The 22962-nt window shown below is 36.7% G+C and overlaps 1 protein-coding gene across 14 annotated transcripts in view; it reads right to left on the bottom strand.

Annotated features, from left to right (window-relative positions):
- Positions 1–22962, bottom strand: part of LOC120414208 (collagen alpha-1(XVIII) chain) — a 622129-nt gene that overhangs the window by 94498 nt on the left and 504669 nt on the right. For 13 of the 14 annotated variants that reach the window (XM_052710469.1, XM_052710470.1, XM_052710472.1 and 10 more), the window contains 5 exons: positions 17671–17835; positions 9540–9822; positions 5118–5245; positions 4906–5022; positions 4114–4176 (listed from right to left, as the gene is read on the bottom strand). In XM_052710469.1, the coding sequence (XP_052566429.1) occupies positions 4114–4176; positions 4906–5022; positions 5118–5245; positions 9540–9822; positions 17671–17835 (756 nt within the window). The remainder of the gene's footprint in view (positions 1–4113; positions 4177–4905; positions 5023–5117; positions 5246–9539; positions 9823–17670; positions 17836–22962) is intronic. The other variant, XM_039575305.2, reaches the window with a different exon arrangement.

The following is a 22962-nucleotide window of genomic DNA, read 5'->3' as shown; positions in this document are numbered from 1 at the left end:
ATTCCGTAGAGAACTGCTCAGGAGGGTTTTGGTGTAGCGCTTAAGACGATTTGAATATCATCCCCAGAACGATGAACGGCGCTTCTGAGAGATGAACGAAGACGGTTTGTCAGGATTTATGCAAATCATGCGATGTAACGAGCTGAAACTGGTATGTGGGAAAGACTTCAAAGGTGAATTTTGGATGCCTTGGAGTTTTTGCTTTGATTTATGTTTCACGTGTGTTATATGTTTGGTATTTATTATTTTTTTTTATTTTGTTATTTTCAATTTTATGCAAATCAATACTTTAGAGGAGGCAGAACTATCCTAAAAAGTTGAGAAAAGTCATACAATTCTGGAAACCGGTCCCACGGATTTCTGGGAGTGTCTCTGAAATTATAATTTGTCCTCTTAATCGATCCCACGGATTTCCGGTGGACACATCCAGAATCATGTTTGATATTTTTTAGTTATTTTTAAAGATACACAAGTTTCCCTTCAAATTTGGGGGCTGTTAACATTCGCACAACCTTGACACAATGTATACCTCGAGAAGATTTTTTTTTATCGATTTGATGTCTTCGGCAAAGTTATAGGTTACGATTAGGACTTTTCAGAAGAAAAAGTTAGTAACAAAAACTACCCATTGTTTAAATAACTTTTTATTACAAAAACTTCAGTATAAAAAACTTGACCCCCATGGATTTTTTTTTCTTTTTTTGATATATTTTTGTCGACAAAAAGTGCACAGTTTTTAGAAATAGAGTATGACGAACGTTTTGTTTTTGGCCAAGTAATGATTTAAAAAAAAAATAATTTTTAATCTATCGGTTGTTCAGATCACAACTTTTAGTTCAAAACGGCTTGAATCATATTAAGTATTTGGCACCATTTGAAATTTCAAAAATAAGAAAAAAATATTTTTTCATCAAATTGATTTTCAACATATCATCGATTAAAAATTGAGGGTTAATTTAGTAGAACTTATAAAACCTAATTTTTGGTCATTCTTATTCTTTGCATGGCAGAAAAAGGTTGGATCAGCAATGTCCAAAAAAGCAAATTGTACAGAAATTTCTCACCTTTTTAGAGATGTATAAGGATGGATACTATTTTTAACAATAAAAAAAGTTAAATAATTTAGCCTAAATACTTTAACTACATATACTACAATAACTACAAAAATGGTGCATTTTGTAAAAAATTTAAACAAGAAAATACTTTTTGAATCAGAATACAATTTAAGATCAAAAAATGTTTTTAATTTTTTTGTGTTCATTTTCGATACTTTCCAAAAAATACACTTTTTTCCAAAAATGGCTCTAAACTTATCACTTTTGGTCTGTTAAGACATATCAAAATATGATAAAAATTGAGAGGCTGAAGTTTGTCAAAATCGTGTTTTTTTTGTGATAAAAAGTTTTTTTTAAAGAATATTTTATATACTGTTACTATTTTTCTGAATACTCCTTATCGTAACCTACCATTTTCCAAAGACATCAAATCGATCAGAAAATCCGTTATTGAGATACAAATTCGAATAAGTAACAAAAATTTTGGGAAACGGGAAATTTTTAACAAATTTCCAAGAAATCCCGGGAAATATAAAAATTATTGAAAATTTATCTTTATTAATATTTACCATTAAATTGTATAGAACAGCAATTTTAATGTTCTTAATAAGTGTAATCAGAACCTAAAGAAAATATTAACAAAAAACTAATTTTACATGCTGTCTTTCGAATCGTACAATAAATAAAAAAAAAATAATCCTAGGATTTTTGTCGTTAGTGAGATTTTTTTTAACAAAGTATAAGGCAGTGAGCAAATGTAATCCAAGCTCCATTACCTTAAAAATGCTTTAAAATTTGCCTCTGTAACCCATTTGAGAGAATGTGAAAACGTAATGAAAAGTTCTCATGCAGAATTTATGTTTTTATCACAAATATCTTTTCCAGAACAAGTCTTATAGATTCAGATCTGATAGAATTGCATTTTATTGTTTTCTTGAAAATTTAACTTCTTGTCTATTTTTACAATAAGCTTTTTTAAATGGAATTGCTTGGAGCATATTTTTGAAATATTTCTGCATTCTTTTGGCACCTTTCATATAATACGAAGTAGTTTTTAAATGATTTTATTAACATTCCAACGCCCAAGGCTCCAAAAAAGTTGGAACGGTAACTTCAACTCGCTGGTTCTCGGGCATAACTCACCCAATCAAGACAATTTTTTTTACAGTGATTTGTAAGGATGTCTAGATGATCTTAGAACTTTGCAGAACTCAATTTGATCAAATCTGTAATTTTTGCGATGAAAAACATCGTTTCAACTTTTTTTATTCGCGTGTAAAAAAAAAATCGTCAAAAATTTCGCGGAGGCTGTTGTTTAAAAAAGTTGGAACGATGTTTTCGGTCACAGAAATTACAGATTTTTTCAAATCAAGTTCTGCAAAATTTTAGTATCTTTTATTTTCCATATTTAACCCTCATTCCTATTTTTTCGGGAAAAGTTGCCTCGACCCCTCTCCTATTTGCGTGAAACTTTGTCCTAAGGGGTAACTTTTCTCCCTGTTCACGAATCCAAGGTCCGTTTTTTTGATATCTCTTGACGGAGGGGCGGTACGACCCCTTACATATTTGAACATGCGAAAAAAGAGGTGTTTTTTCAATAATTTGCAGCCTGAAACGGTGATGAGACAGAAATTTGGTATCAAAGGGTCTTTTATGTAAAACTGGACGCCCGATTTGATGGCGCACTCAAAATTCCGAAAAAAAAAATGTAAAAAAAAATTAAACATGTCATTTTAAGGGAAATTTGATGTACTTTTCGAATCTACATTAACCCAGAAGGGTCAATTTTTCATTTAGAACAATTTTTATCATTTTAAAATTTCGTGCACTCAAAAAAATGAGTTCGCGTAAACGTGAACAGTGTTCATGCCAACGGGAACCAGGAAGACAACTGTTCAACTTGTATAGTGCATTGCACCATGAAAGAGAACAGTTTTCTTTCTGGTTCCCGTTGGCATGAACTCTGTTCACATTTACGCGAACTCATTATGTTGAGTGTGGTTTTTTCTTACTTGTCGGGATTTTTTCAGAGTGTAACAGTGTTTCACAAAGTTGTAGAGCAGACAATTACAAAAATTTTGATATATAGACATAAGGGGTTTGCTTATAAACATCACGAGTTATCGCGATTTTACGAAAAAAAAGTTCTGTTTTGCCGTCCGTGTCTGTCGCGGGTGACCATGATTGGGGCCATGATCAATGACGAAATAAATCAAATAAAATTCATTAAAATTTCAAAGTACAGTTTTAAAATATTTGCACCAAAAAGTTATAATTCGGGGATTCCCGGGATACTTGCAAATTTTCCCGGGAAACGGGAAATATTCTTTTTACTGGAATTCCCCGCAATTCCCGGGACAAGAAATTGGACGCTCTTATTAAAATGTGTTCAAAGCAAGTGTATGAAAAAACTAAAGAAGCAGAATGGCTTATTTAAATATATGGAATCAATGGACAAAGTTTCATACAAATAAAAAAAAAATGTCTAAAGAATTGCTAGTCTCATTTTTTACATTTTTTCCCAACGTTTCAAGAAATTTCCCAACGATGGTCACCGTGATTGATAAATACTAAGAATGAGTTTCCATCATTCCAGGTCCTTCTTTTATAAAAGCTCATTACTTGACCTTTGACATGCTTCATTAAATTCCTTCTTGAAATTATTGCCAGCCACTCGATTGGCGGCATCTCTGAAATCTTTATGTTCACACAAAGTGCAGCATCCTTACATAATGTGCACGGTGGCCACCACCACAAAGCGAGGGGACAGCCATTGAAGCTGACTGCATTAATTGGGATTCCACTGGTCTTTCTTTCCCACGACAAATTAAGGTAAGTACTCTGCTTTTCGAACTTGTTGATGCAGTAAATGGAGCTTTTCATCATTCTTCTGTTAAACCTAAAATAAATTATTAGGACAAAACATGCCGCCTCTACCTTACCATTTATATTCCCCATAGCTTCAAACCGTACGAGCAAAGATTAAAAAAATACCAATGGAAAATGAAAAGAAAATAGCTGCGCGCTCTCTCGGAAAGAAAATCAACTTTGGACTTACCCCCTGGATGCTCTCGCCGCGGTCACCCTTTGGTCCGGGTTCTCCTTTTCCGCCGGGTCGTCCCTAGTGCACGCGGTCACCGATGGCACACGATTCAAAAGGCAAGAGGAATGGAAAGAAAAACATGAGTAAAATCATCACAGATCTACTACTATATATATTCCGACGACTGTGTGGCTAGCAGCGACATGGCACTTTCCATTTAAGTTCGCTTAGCGTTTTTGACGGTGTAAGTAGGGTGTCCCAAATTTACTTATATTATCTATTGTACTAAAGCTTTAAAGTCTATCGTGATTTGGAAACACATTTAAACTTTTACATTTTGGAACACCCTATTTAGTTTGTGTGTGCGCGCAAACTGGGAGCACATGCACACTGAATTTAAGCTCGTTTGTTAGATGAAAAAAAAATTAATGATGCACTTTCCAGCTATTCCGAGAGCTTTGTGGCGACCACCACCGAGGTGGTGCGGTGGTTCACGAGGTGAGGTGGTTCGAGGGGAGAGATAGCAAAGGAATTTCTTTGTGCTCATATGTGGTGTGCACATGACATGGTTTGCTCCCTTATTTCTAACTGTGCTGCGCACACACATTGCCTAGAGTCACAGTTAAGCACGAGCCACGTGGATTTGCCGAGTAGCTTCAGCCGCGTAACTCCTGACGTCTGACAGGGAAAATTAATTATCTTGTTGTATCCTGTCAGAGTGGGGGTCGGGTACCCATTCGCTGTCCAGTTAGTTCCTTGCGGTTGACTGGTTCTTGGCCTTATCTGTGCGGCTTCACTGCTACTTACCGGCCACGTGTTGAGGCCCATGTCGGCGGGTGTTCCCGGTTTTCCCGGAGGTCCGATGGGGCCCGGTTTGCCCCGCCGTCCCCGCGGTCCGCGTTCGCCCTTTTCGGCTCGATTTGTCTGGAAACGGAAAGGTGTCATTCGACATTGAACGGATATTAATTTACGCAAGCTGTTGGAGCCGGGCAGGAAGTTCCGCGCGACAAGGCACTTACCTTCGACGAGTTGAACGAGGCGTTCTCGTTGATGATAAACTCCGGTCCTTTATCGCCCTTCGAGCCCGTGCTTCCCTTGTCACCCTTGTCTCCTGGCAGGCCGGGATGGCCGGGGAGGCCTGTTTCACCTGGATGAAAGAAAACATTATATTTTTTAGTGATGATTAGCATTATTCAAAACAGATCATTTTTCCATACAATGTACAATAGATTAGAGAGGGGCAAAAAGACGCACCAGCCCTTTTGATACTTATTTTTGACTTAAAAATCTCATATTCAGCGTTTCGGCATGTTTTAAGGTTAATTTTATGTGTTTACAAAAACAAAGTGGAAAAAAAGTTTGTCTGAGTTACGGTCAATGATCACTTTATGGCCAATTTGATCTAATGTTCAAAGTTTACATAATAAGGTTTATAAAACTTCATGTTAACGAAATCTGTGAAACCTTTTAACTAGTGTTTAGCCTAGCCAATTACCTTTCTAACCATTAAAGAATTTTTGAAATTCCTCTTCTTCTTTTTTTTGGCTATTTGTTTTCCCACAAAAGAAATTTGCGGGAGAAAGGCACACACTAAAATTTTCATACATTTTTATACGAGGAGAAGTCAAAACATCAGATAGCTTTTATTTCTGATAGTATTGACACAAAATCACTGAAAATAGTATTTTTGCCAAATTTGGACCAAAATAAAACCTTTGGAAAGATAGAAAGGTTTTCAACCCTTAAAATGAAATTTAAATTTGATAAGTACCATTTTTTTTTAAATAATCAGTTACTTAGTTCAAATAAGTCAATTTACCACAATTTTAACTTTATTTGGTGTAAAAAACAACCTCCAATTGAAAACTAGGTGAAAAATTAATTTTTACGCACATTAAAAAAAGTAAACAATCTTTTTGCCCACGATTTTTTAAGTTCTTTGATTAAAAAATTGATGTTTTTTTCCAAAACAAAACCTGTTTTAATTTTACTCTAGTTTAAAGTCCATCGTCCATCGTTGGTCCGCGTTAAATATCATTAAAAGAAACGGTTCTCAGCAATAATCCGATAGTAATATCACATGCAAAAATATGAGAGAAGTCACTTAATATTACCCACTGCATGAACTGTTTTCCAAACACAAAAGACCGATTCAGCGTTTTGGCTGTAGCGAGAAAATAATAGAAGAAACCCCGCAATGTTATTACATATCTGGAAAGATAATTGATTTCTCTACAAAGAAATTTATGAAAAAACTCCTCTGCCACTTAATGGCTTGCATACCTTATTTGGTCAATATTTTTGGCTTTTTAGGCAAGAAAACGCATTTAAAGCACATTGCATTTATTGAATTATATTAAAAATGAAATCTTTAATTTAAAAAATCACATCGAAAATTGAAAAAAGTGACATTTTGGTGTAGCTTCGCTAAGAATCGGTTGCATCCGACGTGATTCAAACCCAGCACCATCAAAAAGGAACAGACGCCTTAGCCCACTCGGCTAACACCTACATCAGCCTGACTTTCGGCCAAGTAAGTTTCCCATTATGATAGGCTACATATTCAGGTTGTAATACAGCAATTCCATTTGAAATGAGTCTAAACCGAAAAAAAAAGTTCTCCGATCGGGCTCAACATTTTTCTGGGGGTTCCTTGGCCAAAATAATTAGATCCGTATTTTTTTGTTTGGCCATTAGGGTGATCTACGCCGTGTTAGGGTGGTTTAAAAAATGGCCATTTTCGTCATTTTTCACAAAAACCTCTTTTTTCGAAAAATCATATCTCCGCGCCATTTCATCCGATTGTAGCTGTCTTAGACGTAAAAGAAAGGTGATGAGTTTGGCTATTCGGGAAAAATAGTAAGAAGTTTCAAAAATCTAGCTTACCATTTGAAAAAGTCGCATGAAAACTTAAAATGGCGTTTTGACCGTGTCTGGACCAAAGAGCTTATGTCTGAAAATATTTTTATCGGATTCCTCGGAAAATTTCACATTCAATTGGCGATGTTGAACCGTTCGTTTCAGAGATATGATTTTTTGATTAAGGGCTTCGTTTTCAAGATATAGCCACCGAAAGTTTGATTTTAGCAAAATATTTGCAGTTTTCGATTTTTAAAAATAGTGACCATGAGCGACCACTACTAAACATATTTTTTTTTGAAAAGTTCAGAAAATTTGACCTCGGGTTGCTGAGATACAGCCGCTTTAAGAAAAAGAAACACGAAAATTGTAGTTTTCTAAGTCTCACCAAAACAACCCACCATTTTCTAATGTCGATATCTCAGCAACTAATGGTCCGATTTTCAATGTTAAAACATGAAACATTCGTAAAATTTTCCGATCTTTTCGAAAAAAATATTTTGAAAAAAATTAAATAAAGACTAACATTTTAAATGGGCGTAATATTCAATGTTTGGCCCTTTTAAAATGTTAGTCTTGATTTAAACATTTTCAAAATATTTTTTTCGAAAAGATCGGAAAATTTCACGAATGTTTCATGTTTTAACATTGAAAATCGGACCATTAGTTGCTGAGATATCGACATTAGAAAATGGTGGGTTGTTTTGGTGAGACTTAGAAAACTTCAATTTTCGTGTTTCTTTTTCTTAAAGCGGCTGTATCTCAGCAACCCGAGGTCCAATCTTCAATGTCTCCTAGACAATTTGATAGCAAATTTTCTGAACTTTTCAAAAAAATATTTTTAGAAATGGTCGCTTATGGTCACTATTTTTAAAAATCGAAAAACTGCAGATATTTTGCTAAAATCAAAGTTTCGGAGGCTATATCTTGAAAACGAAGCCCTTAATCAAAAAAATTGTAAAGTAGTTTTCGATTGCAAATTCAATTTTGCATTAAAAAATAACTTCAAATTTGTTTTTGCATGAAATTTCGATTTTTTTCCAAAAATCACTATTTTTTCAAAAATTCATAACTTGGCGGCAGATTTTTTGACCATGTTTCTCTATAGCTCAAAAGTTGCGGATTTTAGTCCCCTAAAACATATCAAAAAATCTCGAAAATCAAAAAATACGTATTTTGGGAATTGAGTTTTAGTGAGAAAAAAGTTGATAAAAAAATCAGCATTTTTTTTTCCGTGTACCTATTTTTTTCTCAATTGTCCTCAACAATACATACAACTTTGCCGAAGACACCAAATTGATCAGAAAATTCACTCAAAAGTTACAGCTGTTTGAATATTTACATATCATTTTTGTATGGACAGCAGCCAAAATTGTATGGAGACCTGTATGGGTGAACCTATGACACAAAATAGCTTATTTGGTCATAGGGAAGGCCCCCACAAAGTTTGAGCCAAATCAAAAAATACAAATAAAATCCATTTCCGGTTTTGGTAGAGAATTGCTCATATCCTAAATGTTGCGGAAACCTTCAGGCTTACCCGGATTTTAATAGGTTTTTGCCTCAAGAACATTTTTTGATACAATTAAAAATTCCCAAAAATCGTTTAGAACTCACGATTTACAGTCCTCGATTATCCGAAGCCCTTGGGAAAATGTCTCTTCGGATAATCGAAACACGAATAAAAAATCGTTGTCTTATATTTGATTCTTGAGCTTCAGTATGACTCCAAAAATTCTTTAAAGTGATTTAGAATTTTCAAATCCAAGATGGTGGCCAAAATGGTGGTGATGAAACATTGAAAAAAATGATTTGAAATTTTTTTTCTCAATCTCAACTAGTCAAATTAGTCTAAAATTGGGTTGCTGAATTATAATTGTATGTTAGAAGTACGAATTTTATTTCTGTACTTGATTCGAACTTTCGGATAATCGAGCTTCGGATAATCGAAACTTCGGAAAAGGCCTTTAATTTGTTCTAAAAGATTCAAAAATAGAATCAAATTGCCCCGTATTAACTTCAAATTATAGTTAGGGGTCCCACGAAAAATGTGCTGTATTCATATTGGTTCAATCAATCCTCTTTTTTAATTGGCAACATATTAAAGCTTTAAAAAAATGCCAGCATTTTTTACGAATTTCTCCTTAAAAACCTACTACTACAAAAATTTACCCCCAAAACCAATATCACAATCTTGTAGGCAATTTATTTCTGATTTTTTTTTGAATAATTAGTTTTATCACTTTAGTGCATATATATATACAGCCATTTTATAGTTAATTAAATATGGTGAATTTAAATCAGAAGCTTAAACATTGATGAAAGTTGTTAAATTTAGTTTTCATAAGGAATTTTGGAAATTTGTCTTTTTTGTTTTACTGAAATTACTGAAGAGACAAAAACTAATTATCAAAAAAGCAAGGTAAGGTAAGATTTGCTTCGATGGAGTCAATCTGGACATGAATTCTGATCAGCATAATAAAACATCTTTAATCACATGTTTTGATCAAAGAGCATTCTATCAGCGCGTGTTATAAATTAAACGAAGGATTTAATTAAGATAAATCCCTTCTATCTCTTACCTGGCACTCCGGGGGCCCCGTCAAAGCCGGCAGGGCCCCGTGGTCCGGGTGGTCCCGGTTGGCCCGCTGGACACTGGCACTGATCTGCGGCAGCCAAGGTTCCATTTCGGGAATCGCTGTAAACCACCGCCCCGGGCGGTCCCGGCGGCCCCTGGGGACCCACGTCACCCGTCGTTCCCTTGTCGCCCTTCGTCCCAGTGGCACCGGTTTGTCCCGGCAGCCCCGAAACTCCCGGCGGTCCGATGGCTCCCTTTGGTCCGGGTGCTCCCACCGAACTGTGGCCCTGTGGGGGAAGATTTGGAATGTCAGTGGAAAAGTTTTTCAGCTTATTTTTATCACATTGAAAGCAGCATGCAACAGATTAAGATCAACACAGTTTGGCAAAGAAAAAGAAGACGAATAAAAAAAGGGATAAACCAATTCAACCCCGTTGTTTGCTCCCAAGATGCCACCAAAGACACACAAAAACAAAATTCCCCTAAGGGATTCTTCGAAACAAACGAGACGAAACAGAAAAAAAAGAAAAAAAACTTCTTTACAAAATCACTTTCCCAAAAAGTAAACTTTCAAGTGGAGACATTCAACCGAAGATGATGGGCGAAGCAAACTGGTATCCTTTTCAAACAAGACAAGACAACAACAAAGTACGACTAACGAGGGCCAATATTCCAAAAATAAACAGCAAAAAAAAAATCAAAGAAAAAGAAACGCTGTGGGGATTGAAGGTATCTTCACGAGCAAACAAAAATCGATGAAAAACTGCACGAGGAAAAATCTGTTTTGTGAATGGGCTGTGGTTGCGTGCAAGCTGGAGGGTGGTTCGAGGCTTGGACTGTCGTGCAAGACTAAGTGGCAAAGGATTATTTTTTTGCTCGGGCTGGGTGGAAGCTTCACTAAACGATGTCGAGGAAGGTCAAGGTTCGGGTGTGGAGTGGTGGTTAAGGTAAGCAGCTTTGCGAACGCTAATGGCCTCCTTTTTGGGATGCTTCTGGGAGGGGTGTTTTTGTGCAATCTTAAAGGAAATGGTGCAAAAGTGGTGAGCTGATTTTAATGATCAAAAACAAAATTTGATACCTTTGATACCTTTGAAATCATTTATGAAAACATAAACTAATTTAAAAAATAATAAAGCCAACACAACACACTTGTTGACAAAAAAGATAATAATGATTATCTCATTGAAACAAATTGGTTTTCCATTTGAAGAGTTTGAAACTGAGAATTTGATATAACAGTTAAAGAAAACATTCACCACTATTTTTTTTCACTCAAAAAATTAATGCAAATGTACACCTTGTTTAATTTGCTATGTTGAAAAAACTTCTTATAAAAGTGCTATGATAATAATCAAAAATCTGAATTTCAACCTAATTTTTTTTTATCCGGTTACTCAATCAACCTCAGCTAAATGAAAATTGCTGCAAAACTATTGAAACCCCACTTTTTCCCAAAAACATTATCTTACTTTTTTTTAAGCGAATAGTTGGTATAAAAACAATCATCTGATAAATAGCGAAGTAGCGGAAAGCTTTCTTTTATTACTAAAAAAATTTGAGATCAGTTGAAAAAAAAAGGATTTTAAAACTTTATTATTTCCATGAATTTATGACAAAATAAATCGAGTTCATGACATAAGGTAAAACAAACAAATGATTCAAAGGACAAATGGTCGCAAGCAAATAAAGTCGAAAGAAATAAGAATCGTGATTCTTAAATCAAATTGAGCATAATACCTTCAACTATTTAAATTTCAAAAGGTTCAGTTTTTCCAAACCGAAATATGTATTACAAAAACAAGAATACATGATTTTGAATAGAATTTAAAATTGTGAAAATATATTAAATACAGATTTAAAAAAAAACCCATGTAATACCAACAAAAATGAAATGAAATGATAAAAATTACTGAAATAAGACAATTTTTAAAGAAAAGAAAAAAAAACTCACATACATAATTTAGAAACCTTTTAAATTTATATTGTTTACCATTCTCAAATACTTTGAAATGAGTTAACATTTTAATTTATTCTCATACAATTTTTTTTAAGTACAGCTTATGTTGAAGAGAATGAAAAATCTTACAGAAATAAAAATACATGATTTCGAAAGAAAATAAATTCTCAAAAAAATGATTTTTGAGATCAAAAAACATTTGAAACAGCTTCAAATTTTTAAAAGAATGAATGAAGTCAAAGAAATATTCCCGAAGCAAGAAAATATGTTGAACATTGTTGAGTGAGTGTAAAACACTATCTTGACAAAATATTAAAAAAATCTAATTGATAAATATTTCAAAACAGTATTTAAAAAACTGTCCAAGTTCAAAAGAGTGAAAAGAAACCAAAAATATTAAGGAAAACAGAAAAAATAATGTTGAAAAATGCTCGAAGAAAGGGATTTAAAAGAATAATGTTTGCAAAAATACATTCATAAATTGCATTTTGGAAGAAAAATGCAGTTAAAATTCAACCTTCAAATTAGTTGGATTTGTAGCTTCTATTTTTTTGTGGAATTTTGTTGCATGTAAAAAATAAGTTGGAACGATTTCTTTTGTTGTAGTAATCTAGTTTCTAAAATTCAATTCTAGGTACATTTAGACACTCCTAGTAAATCTAGATCGCATAAATGATTAAGAACCAGCGAGTTGAATCAACCGTTTCAACTGATTCTGTACGTTAGTTATTAGAGTGTTGAAGTTATTTTCTTTTCTTTTTAAAGACAATAAGATTTTAAAACATACTTTCTCTATGTTTTTACAGTTCTTTTTCCATTGGATTTCCATTGTAAGTTATTTACACGAAAAAAAAAAGATTTTATGTAAGTTTTGTTTTATAATTTTTGTTTGTTTAATCATTCCGTTTATTATGACTAAGGCTACCAACTCTTGCTAAGCAAAATTCCGTACACTTTGCCGATATGACACCATGGTATAACAAAAACTGTCAAGGAATAATTTATATAAATTAGAAATCAAAAATATTAAACTGTCTCGTTTTTACAATTTACAAATTTCACTTTGCTTATGACATGCACGTTTAAAAATATTTACAAAATAAACCGCGATTTGCGGAATCAAATCTTCATGTTCTTCCATTTATTTTATTATACGTTTAAAAGTTTTCGAAAGGTCAAGCTTGCTTACAAAAATAATATCGTTCTCATGAAAACATTTGAAAAGTTTTTTAAGGTCCTATAAACATGTGAAACACATAAGCTTAAAGGACCTTTTTTTTTAAAAAAAAAACTCTGGATTTGTAATTAAAACGTTTACAGGTATTCACGAGCCATAGAAACCCCTTGGATTTTTTATCGGATAAATAAGTTTTGTAAGGAATTTCAAATGAACAATAATTGTTAATCAATTGAGGAAAACCCGGAAAACTACCCAAATCATCTCTTTAAAACAAATTGACAGATAAATAAAATTGTCTAATTAGAAAAAGCTTTGGCCAGATCAGAAAAGCAAATCAATTTGAAAAGTTGTCAAAATTCCGTACAAATCCTTATAATGTGAAAAATTCCGTACACAAATTCCGGCCTTATAAAAATCCGCGAGTCGAAAATCCGTACGGTAAGGAAAAAATCCGTACAGTTGTAGCCTTAATTATGACTAGTTTCTTAGATTTTTTTTGTAAGCCTTTTTAAGTTTTCAAAAATCTTTTTTGTGAGGTATTGTTCTCTGTAATAAAATTATCAAATATTTAAAATGTTTTGGAAGAAATTTTGTTGCACAAAATATCTTTGTTTTGTTTTACTTGGGTAATTCTCTACCAACTCACACGAAATCGGGAAAAGTTGCCCCGACCCCTCTTCGATTTTCGTGAAACTTTGTCCTAAGGGGTAACTTTTGTCCCTGATCACGAATCCGAGGTCCGTTTTTGATATCTCGTTGCGGAGGGGCGGTACGACCCCTTCCATTTTTGAACATGCGAAAAAAGACGTGTTTTTCAACAATTTGCCTGAAACGGTGATGAGATAGAAATTTTGTGTCAAAGGGACTTTTATGTAAAATTAGACGCCCGATCTGATGACGTACTCAGAGTTCCGAAAAAAAGTATTTTTCATCGAAAAAAACACTTACAAAGTTTTAAAAATTCTCCCATTTTCTGTTACTCGACTGTAAAAAAATTTGTAACATGTCAATTTATGGGAAATTAAATGTTCTTTTCGAATCTACATTGACCCAGAACGATCATTTTTTCATATAGAACAAAATTTTTTATTTTAAAATTTCGTGTTTTTTTCTATTTTCTATGTGTTTATTCAATGTTCTACAAAGTTGTAGAGCAGACAATTACAAAAATTTTAATATATGGACATAAGGGGTTTGCTTTTAAACATCACGAGTTATCGCGATTTTACGAAAAAAAGTTTTGAAAAAGTTACTTTTTGCGTTTCTCTTTGTTTTGTCGTCCGTGTCTGTCGCGGGTGACCATGAACGGCCATGATCAACGACGACCAACATTTTCAAAACTTTTTTTTCGTGAAATTGCAATAACTCGTGATGTTTATAAGCAAACCGCAACTCTCACTAACTTGGACTTCGCACTAAATAATTGCTATCGATCGCACTATTGCGACTTGTCAAACTGGCTTGGGAAATTTTAATTTTCTCAAAAAATGATGTTATTCACCTGTCAATCGCAATTTTAAAGTGCGAATGTCCAGTTTGGTGGAAACTGCGACTGGAAATGTATATAAACAACTGCTGGTTGCCTAGTTTTTGGAAATTTTGTTGTCAAAAGTGCGAGAGAAAAGTGCGGGTCAAATCCAAGTTACAGTATGTCTATTAGCCTGTCCCATTTTGAGGTCATGTCGAGGAATTTCAGGTGCTCACTTCTTAAATGATAGATTATGATGTTAGGAACAATGTTTTCTTAGACAAGACTTTCTCGCACCCCCTAGTCAATTTACTGAAAAAAGTCACTTTTTTGAACAAATTTTCTAAAATCGCTTGGAATCAATACAAAAACTGTTTCGATCAGGTGTGTATTATCTTCAAACGATAGGTTTTTGTCCATAGATTAAGATGCACTATCAATATTGGACCAAAATTTAAGTTTTTGGACTCTCCCAGGCGGATTTGTGTCGAAAAAATCGCTTTTTTCGAAACTTTTTTCAGAAATGTTCATTTAATTTAGGGTAGCCTATTTTTCCCAGTAAAACCAATACATGCAGCTTATAGGAAATTTCATGGCGAACATTTTTCCATCTGAGAAAATCCAATTTTGACACTCCAGAGCCGAGATATTTGAGTTTTAGTGAGGAAAAAAGTGCAAATTTTCAAAATTTCTCAGAATTTAGAAGCAAGGCCTACTAATAACACGATGTAGCAAGCATATGTCTCAAAGGTCAGGGTATGCTTATTTATAGTAATTTTGGCTTCTGAATCCGAATCTGAAATCAAATTTCGTGTAAACAGTGATATTTTGGAGCTACACCCTTTTGGAATGTTATTTGCATGTTTAAGAGGCAGTTTTTGTAAATATTGCTCGGTTTGTTCTAGAGGTCGTATCGAGGTGCTCCGATTTGGATGAAACTTTCAGCGTTTGTTTGTCTATACATGAGATGAACTCATGCCAAATATGAGCCCTCTACGACAAAGGGAAGTGGGGTAAAACGGGCATTGAAGTTTGAATTTTCCGAGGATTTCGAATATGACAAAAGTGAGACTAAAAAGTGCCGCTATGGATGCCTACAGGACAATAACTAACGTTGTAAAATGTTTGTTATAGAAAAATCGAAAAACTATGAGAAAAACTGCGATTGGCCAAAAAGTTATTACCGTAGGCTTATAGTCCATGAAATTTTCAACTTTTGAACTAAAAGAGTATGGGTGTTGCTGGCTGTTGCAAAAAGATATTGAGGTTTAAAAAAAACATTTTTAACAGTAATTTGCAAAAGCTATGAGAAAATGTTAAACCAATCCTGGATGTCTATGGCTCATTTTGAAGTGCTTCAAAAGACCTTTCGAATGCATCTAAGAGAGTTGGAATTGATGAAGTTTTACTAAAATGCGAGCAATTTTAAGATTTTTTATGTTTTTTGGACCTCAAACTTCAATGCCCGTTTTATCCTACTTCCCTTTGTCGTAGAGGGCTCATATTTGGCATGAGTTCATCTCATGTATAGAAAAACAAACGCTGAAAGTTTCATCCAAATCGGAGCACCTCGATACGACCTCTAGAACAAACCGAGCAATATTTACAAAAACTGCCTCTTAAACACGCAAATAACATTCCAAAAGGGTGTAGCTCCAAAACATTACTGTTTACACGAAATTTGATTTTAGATTCGGATTCAGCAGCCAAAATTACTATAAAAAGCATACCCTGACCTTTGAGACATATGCTTGCTACATCGTGTAATTAGTAGGCCTTGCTTCTGAATTCTGGGAAATTTTGAAAATTGGCACTTTTTTCCTCACTAAAACTCAAATATCTCGGCTCTGGAGTGTCAAAATTGGATTTTCTCAGATGGAAAAATGTTCGCCATGAAATTTCCTATAAGCTGCATGTATTGGTTTTACTGGGAAAAATAGGCTACCCTAAATTAAATGAACATTTCTGAAAAAAGTTTCGAAAAAATGCGATTTTTTCGACACAAATCCGCTTGGGAGAGTCCAAAAACTTGAATTTTGGTCCAATATTGATAGTGCATCTTAATATATGGACAAAAACCTATCGTTTGAAGATAATACACACCTGATCGAAACAGTTTTTGTATTGATTCCAAGCGATTTTAAAAAATTTGTTCAAAAAAGTGACTTTTTTCAGTAAATCGACTAGGGGGTGCGAGAAAGTATTTTATTATTTTTTCTTGTCTAAGAAAACATTGTTCCTAACATCATAATCTATCATTTAAGAAGTGAGCACCTGAAATTCCTCGACATGACCTCAAAATGGGACAGGCTAATGTCTATATATTAAATTTTTTTGTAATTGTCTGCTCTACAACTTTATAGAACATTGTTACACTCTAAAAAATAACCCTGCAAAGTTAGAAAAACACGAAATTTTAAAATGAAAATTTTTGTTCTAAACGAAAAAATGACCCTTCTGGGACAATGTAGATTCGAAAAGTACATTAAATTTCCCATAAAATGACATGTTCCAAATTTTTTACAGTCAAGTAACGGAAAATGGGAGAATTTTAAAACTTTTTTAGTGTTTTTTTCGATGAAAAATACGTTTTTTCGGAATTCTGAGTACGCCATCAAATCGGGGCAACTGCTGTGTGAGTTGGGGGAGAATTACCCACTTAAAAAAAGCAGTTTTAACAAATATTTAAAGATATAATCTTTTTTTACTAGAAAAAGAATAATCTAATCAAAAAATGATTTGAAGAACTTAATTAAAGCATTATTCTGAAAATATCATTTTTTATGTTAAAAAAAGAACATTTGTTTAAAAAACACTGCTATTCTCTGTTTTTTTTTAATAAACTATTTTAAAAGAAATGTTTTCATCATCACATCTTCTTCAACTTTGGTAACAGTAATAATAATAATAATAATAATAATAATAATATTTTTAAAAGAAATGAAATCATGCCATACAGTCAATTCAATAACATAATCTTTTAAAATCTCTGTTAGGGGAAATGTACCTCCTTTAGTCATAATAAAAGGTTTTTCCTTCCAGCTCTTTAAAAGACTTGCATATCTTTGGCACAGCTATAATATGTTGTTTTTACAACTGTCCCTATGTTTTAAACAAACGTTATGCTTATTTTGAGCACATCAATCATTTTTACTATAAATGTTAATATCATAGGCGTGTAGGTAAATTTATCGCGGTAAATTTGATGTCTTTAACATCCAAATTTAGAGCTATCTGAAAGTCAGACTAATACTTGAAAAGTCATTTTTGAACCACTCTAGTGTTCCAACAATTGGAAATGCTCATGTACTTTCTCCGTTTTTGTATTTAATGTATTGCAAAAATTAGAATATTTTTTTTTGCAGAAATTCAACTCAAATACTCATACAAAAAAAAAAGTTGGAGTTCCATTAATAAAAAATATCCATTAACTACTTTTCAAATTCTACTAAGCAAAAGGTGACTGACAAAAAAATCACAAACAAAAAAAGGGTGAAAAACGACACCGAAAAGATCCTCTAGCTAGGTACCCTTTCTCCCTTGGCCCCGGTCAGGCCCGGATCGCCCCGGTCACCCTTGGTGCCCTGTTCGCCCTTCTGGCCGGGCAGCCCAATGTCGCCCTTCTCGCCGGTGTCCCCCTTGGTTCCGGGCGAGGCACTCCGAAGTCCCTGGATCGGCGAGCCCAGCATCGACTCCTGTTTGTTTTTTTTTGTTTTGTGAAAATACCGATAAGAGGGCGAAAAAAGAGAGGAAAAAGAGAAGCAGAACGAGAAACTCAACTTTAGAATCCGGTTTACGGTCCAGCGCAAGTTAAGGGTGGGGGAGGCACTTTTGCAAAGTCATCGAGTTTGTGGAAATATAAGCAGATATTGACGCGAGTTTGAGGAGGAAAAAGTTTTTTTCCGCTGCGAAAAACTCCTCGCAAATTTTTCCAATCCCACTCCCAGTCACCGCGATGAAAAGTAGCGCACCACAAAACACTTTTCCTAGAGCGCGTCATTGTTTTTCCAACTTGGAGAGTTTGACTTTTCTTTGGGCGGGGGTGTCCCCTTCCCAACCCCGCTCTCGGATGATGATGGCCACATTTGGCATTTGGAGACGGGGATGGTTGCCCCACGAGAGAGACTGAGCTGAGCCATGGAAGCAGTTTCACAGGGATTTTATTTAATATTTGATCACTTTTTAAAAGAGTGCACGTTGCGTTTTCGAAAGCGTTTTGCGATGATGAGTTTGGAAAGTTTCAAGTTTAGATAACTCGGTGAAGGAAAAGTTTTTTTTCTTTTATCATAAAATTAAAGCATAATATGGAGTAAAAGTTCCGTTTTAAAATTCGTTGAAAGTTAATTAAAGTTGTGAGTCCAACTTGGAGTGCAATTTTTATTTCTTTTAGTGACGTTTTGGATAATTGATGTCTTTAGGAAAAATAAAGGTTGAGTTTACGGGTTGCTGTAGCGCGTTTATGTTTGTGTACAACAAGTTGGCAAAATCAGAATTTCTTCGATTGTTGCAAAAGAGCAGTTCTCTAGGATTTCGGTCATTCGATTTTTTTTTTGTATTTTTTAATCCGACTGAAACTTTTTTGGTGCCTTCGGTATGCCCAAAGAAGCCATTTTGCATCATTAGTTTGTCCATATAATTTTCCATACAAATTTGGCAACTGTCCATACAAAAATGATGCATGAAAATTCAAAAATCTGTATCTTTTTGTCGTATCCGGTGCGCGGGACGTGATGTCGCGTGGGAACCTACGGCAGGGCCACGGAATCAGCGCACGATACGCAAATAAAACACGGTAAATATAATAAAATGTAAAACGCGTGTATTCTTGTTAAGATCCGGAAATAGAATGAAAGGGCACAACAAACAAACATGACAGCTAGCATAAAATATTGACGCGCTGTCCTGCGTCACATAGTGACAGACTGGCAGCCACTTGTGAGCCAGCGACGTGCGGAAAGTGGGGGCACTCCGCGCACTGGTTCTGTCCACAACATCTCCCCTCTTAAAACAGCTGGTCGGCTCTTGCAAGCGCTGTCGGTGCGCCGGAGAAGAGTGCCAGCTGCGACGAACTCGTTGAAGACGACGACGCAGGGAATGGAGATGGTGTTGCACCGGGTTCTAGTAGAAGCAGCGATCCAGATCGGGTGCAGGTTGCGCGTGTGTTTGGTTCAGCTGGAATCGCAGGTAGAGAAGAGGGCGGACGCGGCGTCAACTGCATCAGGCTCAATGGTGGCAGCTCGGGAAACGACGCAAGCTTCCACTCACCGAGCAGGACATCCAACGGGAGCGCTTTCGGTTTGGCCGATGGTGAAGCAGCAGGTCCGGCCTTGAAGCGACTTTGCGGTTGGTTGATGTGCGAGCGGGTGACGCGTTGGTTGCCATCTCGCATGGCGATGCCTCGACGATGGAATTCCTTCTGGTGCGGTTCGGGGTCGAGCACTTCAGGTGCGCAGCGGTACGCCGACAGAAAGATGTTCAAAGTTCTTGCGATAGTGCCTCTCCCCTCCGAAATTTTCTTGACGGCACGCTCGAGAATGTCCACGACTCGTTTTGCTCGTCCGTGCGGCTGGTACGGGGCGGTCGCGGTGTGGTAAACGCCGTTTGAAGAAAATTTGACACTCGGGAATTGCGTTCGGTTGTCGTTCACGATTAGGTTAGGCTTACCGAGTTGAGGAAAAATCTGGCGGAGGATGGCGATGGTTGCGAGGGCAGAGATGCGATGCGTGCGGACTACGTAGTCGTCGTTGGGTGGTTCCACAAAATCCATGCAGCTGCGCTGCCACGGGCCAGCAGGTTTCGGCCATAGCACAGGAAGTGAGTGCGGTGGGGACCGTGCTACGGAGGTGCACAGCTGGCATGCTTTTCCGTCGTCGAAGTCGGCACGGGTCTGGTAGCGCTGGATCTTCGGATCAGCGACTTTCGTTTTTGGCCAACCCTCGAATACGTACCGGCGAATCTTGCGGAGTAGTAGATCGGGCTGGGTGCTGTTGTCCTCTAGGCGAATTCTGGCGATAGCAAAGTCCTCCTCTGGTCGTACGTGCTGGTTGATCAATCGTTGCACGTCGGCGTGCCCAAACTGGTCGGTGGAGACGTACTGGGAGGCCAAGTCGTAGAGGAGCAGGTACAGTGCGAAGCGTGATGCGAAACGTTTCCGGTCTGCCTCGAACCGGACGATGCGATGCTGCGGTGCGTTGTCGGGACGCGTCGTGAGGGCGTAGTCTTGAAAATGGTGCAGAACGGCTTCCAGGTTGCGGTCGTGTTCCTTCTGGGTTGTGCCGTCTTCGAGATGGTAGAACGCTCCGGGTTCTCGGGCCAGCGAGGTGGCGATGCTCTGCTGGTATGCACCGGGTGCATTTTCGACCAGCAGCGGGTACAGGCGCGGCTGTAGAGTAGCGTTGAGGACGGGTTTTGAACCGATGGCTTTCCGCATCCCGACGATCGGGGCGGCCAACTCCGAGTAGACGATCGGAGTGGTGATGTTGAGCTGCTGCTGCTGCTTGTCCAGTTCGTGGTCGACGTTCTCAACCACAGCGTAGGCCACCGAGCATTTCGGGCAGACGGTCGGTCGGTGGTTTTCTTTCAGCTCCAAGTTCACCTCTTTGCCGAGTTCCTCGTTGAACACCTTGTGGAGGACTGACTCGAGCACCGGTGACGGGTCGGGGAAGCTGGATACGTGGAGCTCGGTAACGATGGTCGGCTCGTTGCGGTTGCTTCCGGTGATGGAGGTGTCACATCGGAACTCGTCGTCGAGTGACAAATCCATTCCAGAAGCCGTGTTTACGCGAGCAGAGGGTGATGATAACTTTGGGCCGCCGGATGCGGCGTCTAGTGGAAGTCGGATCGGCGTCCCACCGAAATCGACCGACGCGCATCTCCGCCATTGCTGCACCGAGTGCTCGTTGATCACCACCGCGTGGCTGCGGACCGTGTCCGTCTGGAAAGCCTTCGTGTTCCCGGGGAGCGTGTCGACGTTCTGCGCCGGGTCTGGAGGCGGCTGGGCTGCGTCTGTTGTGAACCGCTCCATGAGATCCTTTTGCTGCTGGACAATCTGCTGCACTGCATTGGCCAGCTGCTCGAACGTCTGCATCATCCGGATCAACTGCTCAGGAGACCGCTGAAGCTGCTGCTGTTGATGATTTGCAAGGTGGAACGGTTCTTGCTGGAGCTGCTCCCGACGTATTTGAAGCTGCTCCATGTCGGGGAGCTGAGCATGCCAATCGTTCATGCTGCTGGGGCTCCTCCTTCGATTGCACGCGGGTGCCGGATTTGTAGGTTAGGTGGCGCCCACCTTCGTAAAACCGCGGAAAATCCGGCAAAATTCGACAGATCTCGTCGCCACTGTCGTATCCGGTGCGCGGGACGTGATGTCGCGTGGGAACCTACGGCAGGGCCACGGAATCAGCGCACGATACGCAAATAAAACACGGTAAATATAATAAAATGTAAAACGCGTGTATTCTTGTTAAGATCCGGAAATAGAATGAAAGGGCACAACAAACAAACATGACAGCTAGCATAAAATATTGACGCGCTGTCCTGCGTCACATAGTGACAGACTGGCAGCCACTTGTGAGCCAGCGACGTGCGGAAAGTGGGGGCACTCCGCGCACTGGTTCTGTCCACAACACTTTTGAAGGAATTTTTTGATCGATTTGGTATCTTTGGCAAAGTTGTAGGTATGGATACAGACTATACTGAAAAAAAAAATGATACACTGTAAAAAAATTGGTGATTTTTTTATTCAACTTTTTATCACTAAAACTTGATTTGCAAAAAAACACTATTTTTTTTTATTTTTTTTTTGATATGTTTTAGAGGACATAAAATGCCAACTTTTCAGAAATTTCCAGGTTGTGCAAAAAATATTTGAGCGAGTTATGAATTTTTGAATCAATACTATTTTTTTTCAAAAAATCGAAATATTGGTTGCAAAAAATTTTGCAATCAAAAAGTACTTTAGTGAAATTATGATAAAGTGCACCGTTTGCAAGTTAAATCCATATTTAGGTGACTTTTTACAAAATAGTCGCAGTTTTTCATTTTTTTTTAAATTAGTGCACATGTTTGCACACTTTAGGCAAAAATATTTTTGAAAAGCTAAGAAAATTCTCTATATTTTGCTTCTTGGGACTTTGTTGATACGACCTTTAGTTGCTGAGATATTGCAATGCAAAGGTTTAAAAACAGGAAAATTGATGTTTTCTAAGTCTCACCCAAACAGCTCACCATTTTTTATTGTCGATATCTCAGCAAGTAATGGTCCGATTTTCAATGTTAATATATGAATCATTTGTGAAATTTTCCGATCTTTTCGAAAACAATATTTTCAAAAATTTTAAACCAGGACTAACTTTTTAAATGAGCGTAATATTGAATGTTTGGCCCTTTTGAAATGTTAGTCTTGATTTGAAAATTTTGAAAATATTGTTTTCGAAAAGATCGGAAAATTTCACGAATGATTCATATTTCAACATTGAAAATCGGACCATTACTTGCTGAGATATCGACAATAAAAAATGGTGGGTTGTTTGGGTGAGACTTAGAAAACATCAATTTTCCTGTTTTTAAACCTTTGCATTGCAATATCTCAGCAACTAAAGGTCGTATCAACAAAGTCCCAAGAAGCAAAATATAGAGAATTTTCTCAGCTTTTCAAAAATATTTTTTTCAAGAGTGCGCAAACTTGTGCACTAATTTAAAAAAATGAAAAACTGCGACTATTTTGAAAAAAGTCACCTAAATATGGATTTAACTTGAAAACGGTGCACTTTATCAAAATTTCAGTTTGGTACTTTTTGATTGCAAATTTGGTTTTACATCGA

The sequence above is a fragment of the Culex pipiens genome, chromosome 3 (genome assembly GCF_016801865.2).
Source record: "Culex pipiens pallens isolate TS chromosome 3, TS_CPP_V2, whole genome shotgun sequence".
In the NCBI taxonomy this organism is placed as follows: domain Eukaryota; kingdom Metazoa; phylum Arthropoda; class Insecta; order Diptera; family Culicidae; genus Culex; species Culex pipiens.
This window is presented reverse-complemented; position numbering and strand designations above follow the sequence as displayed.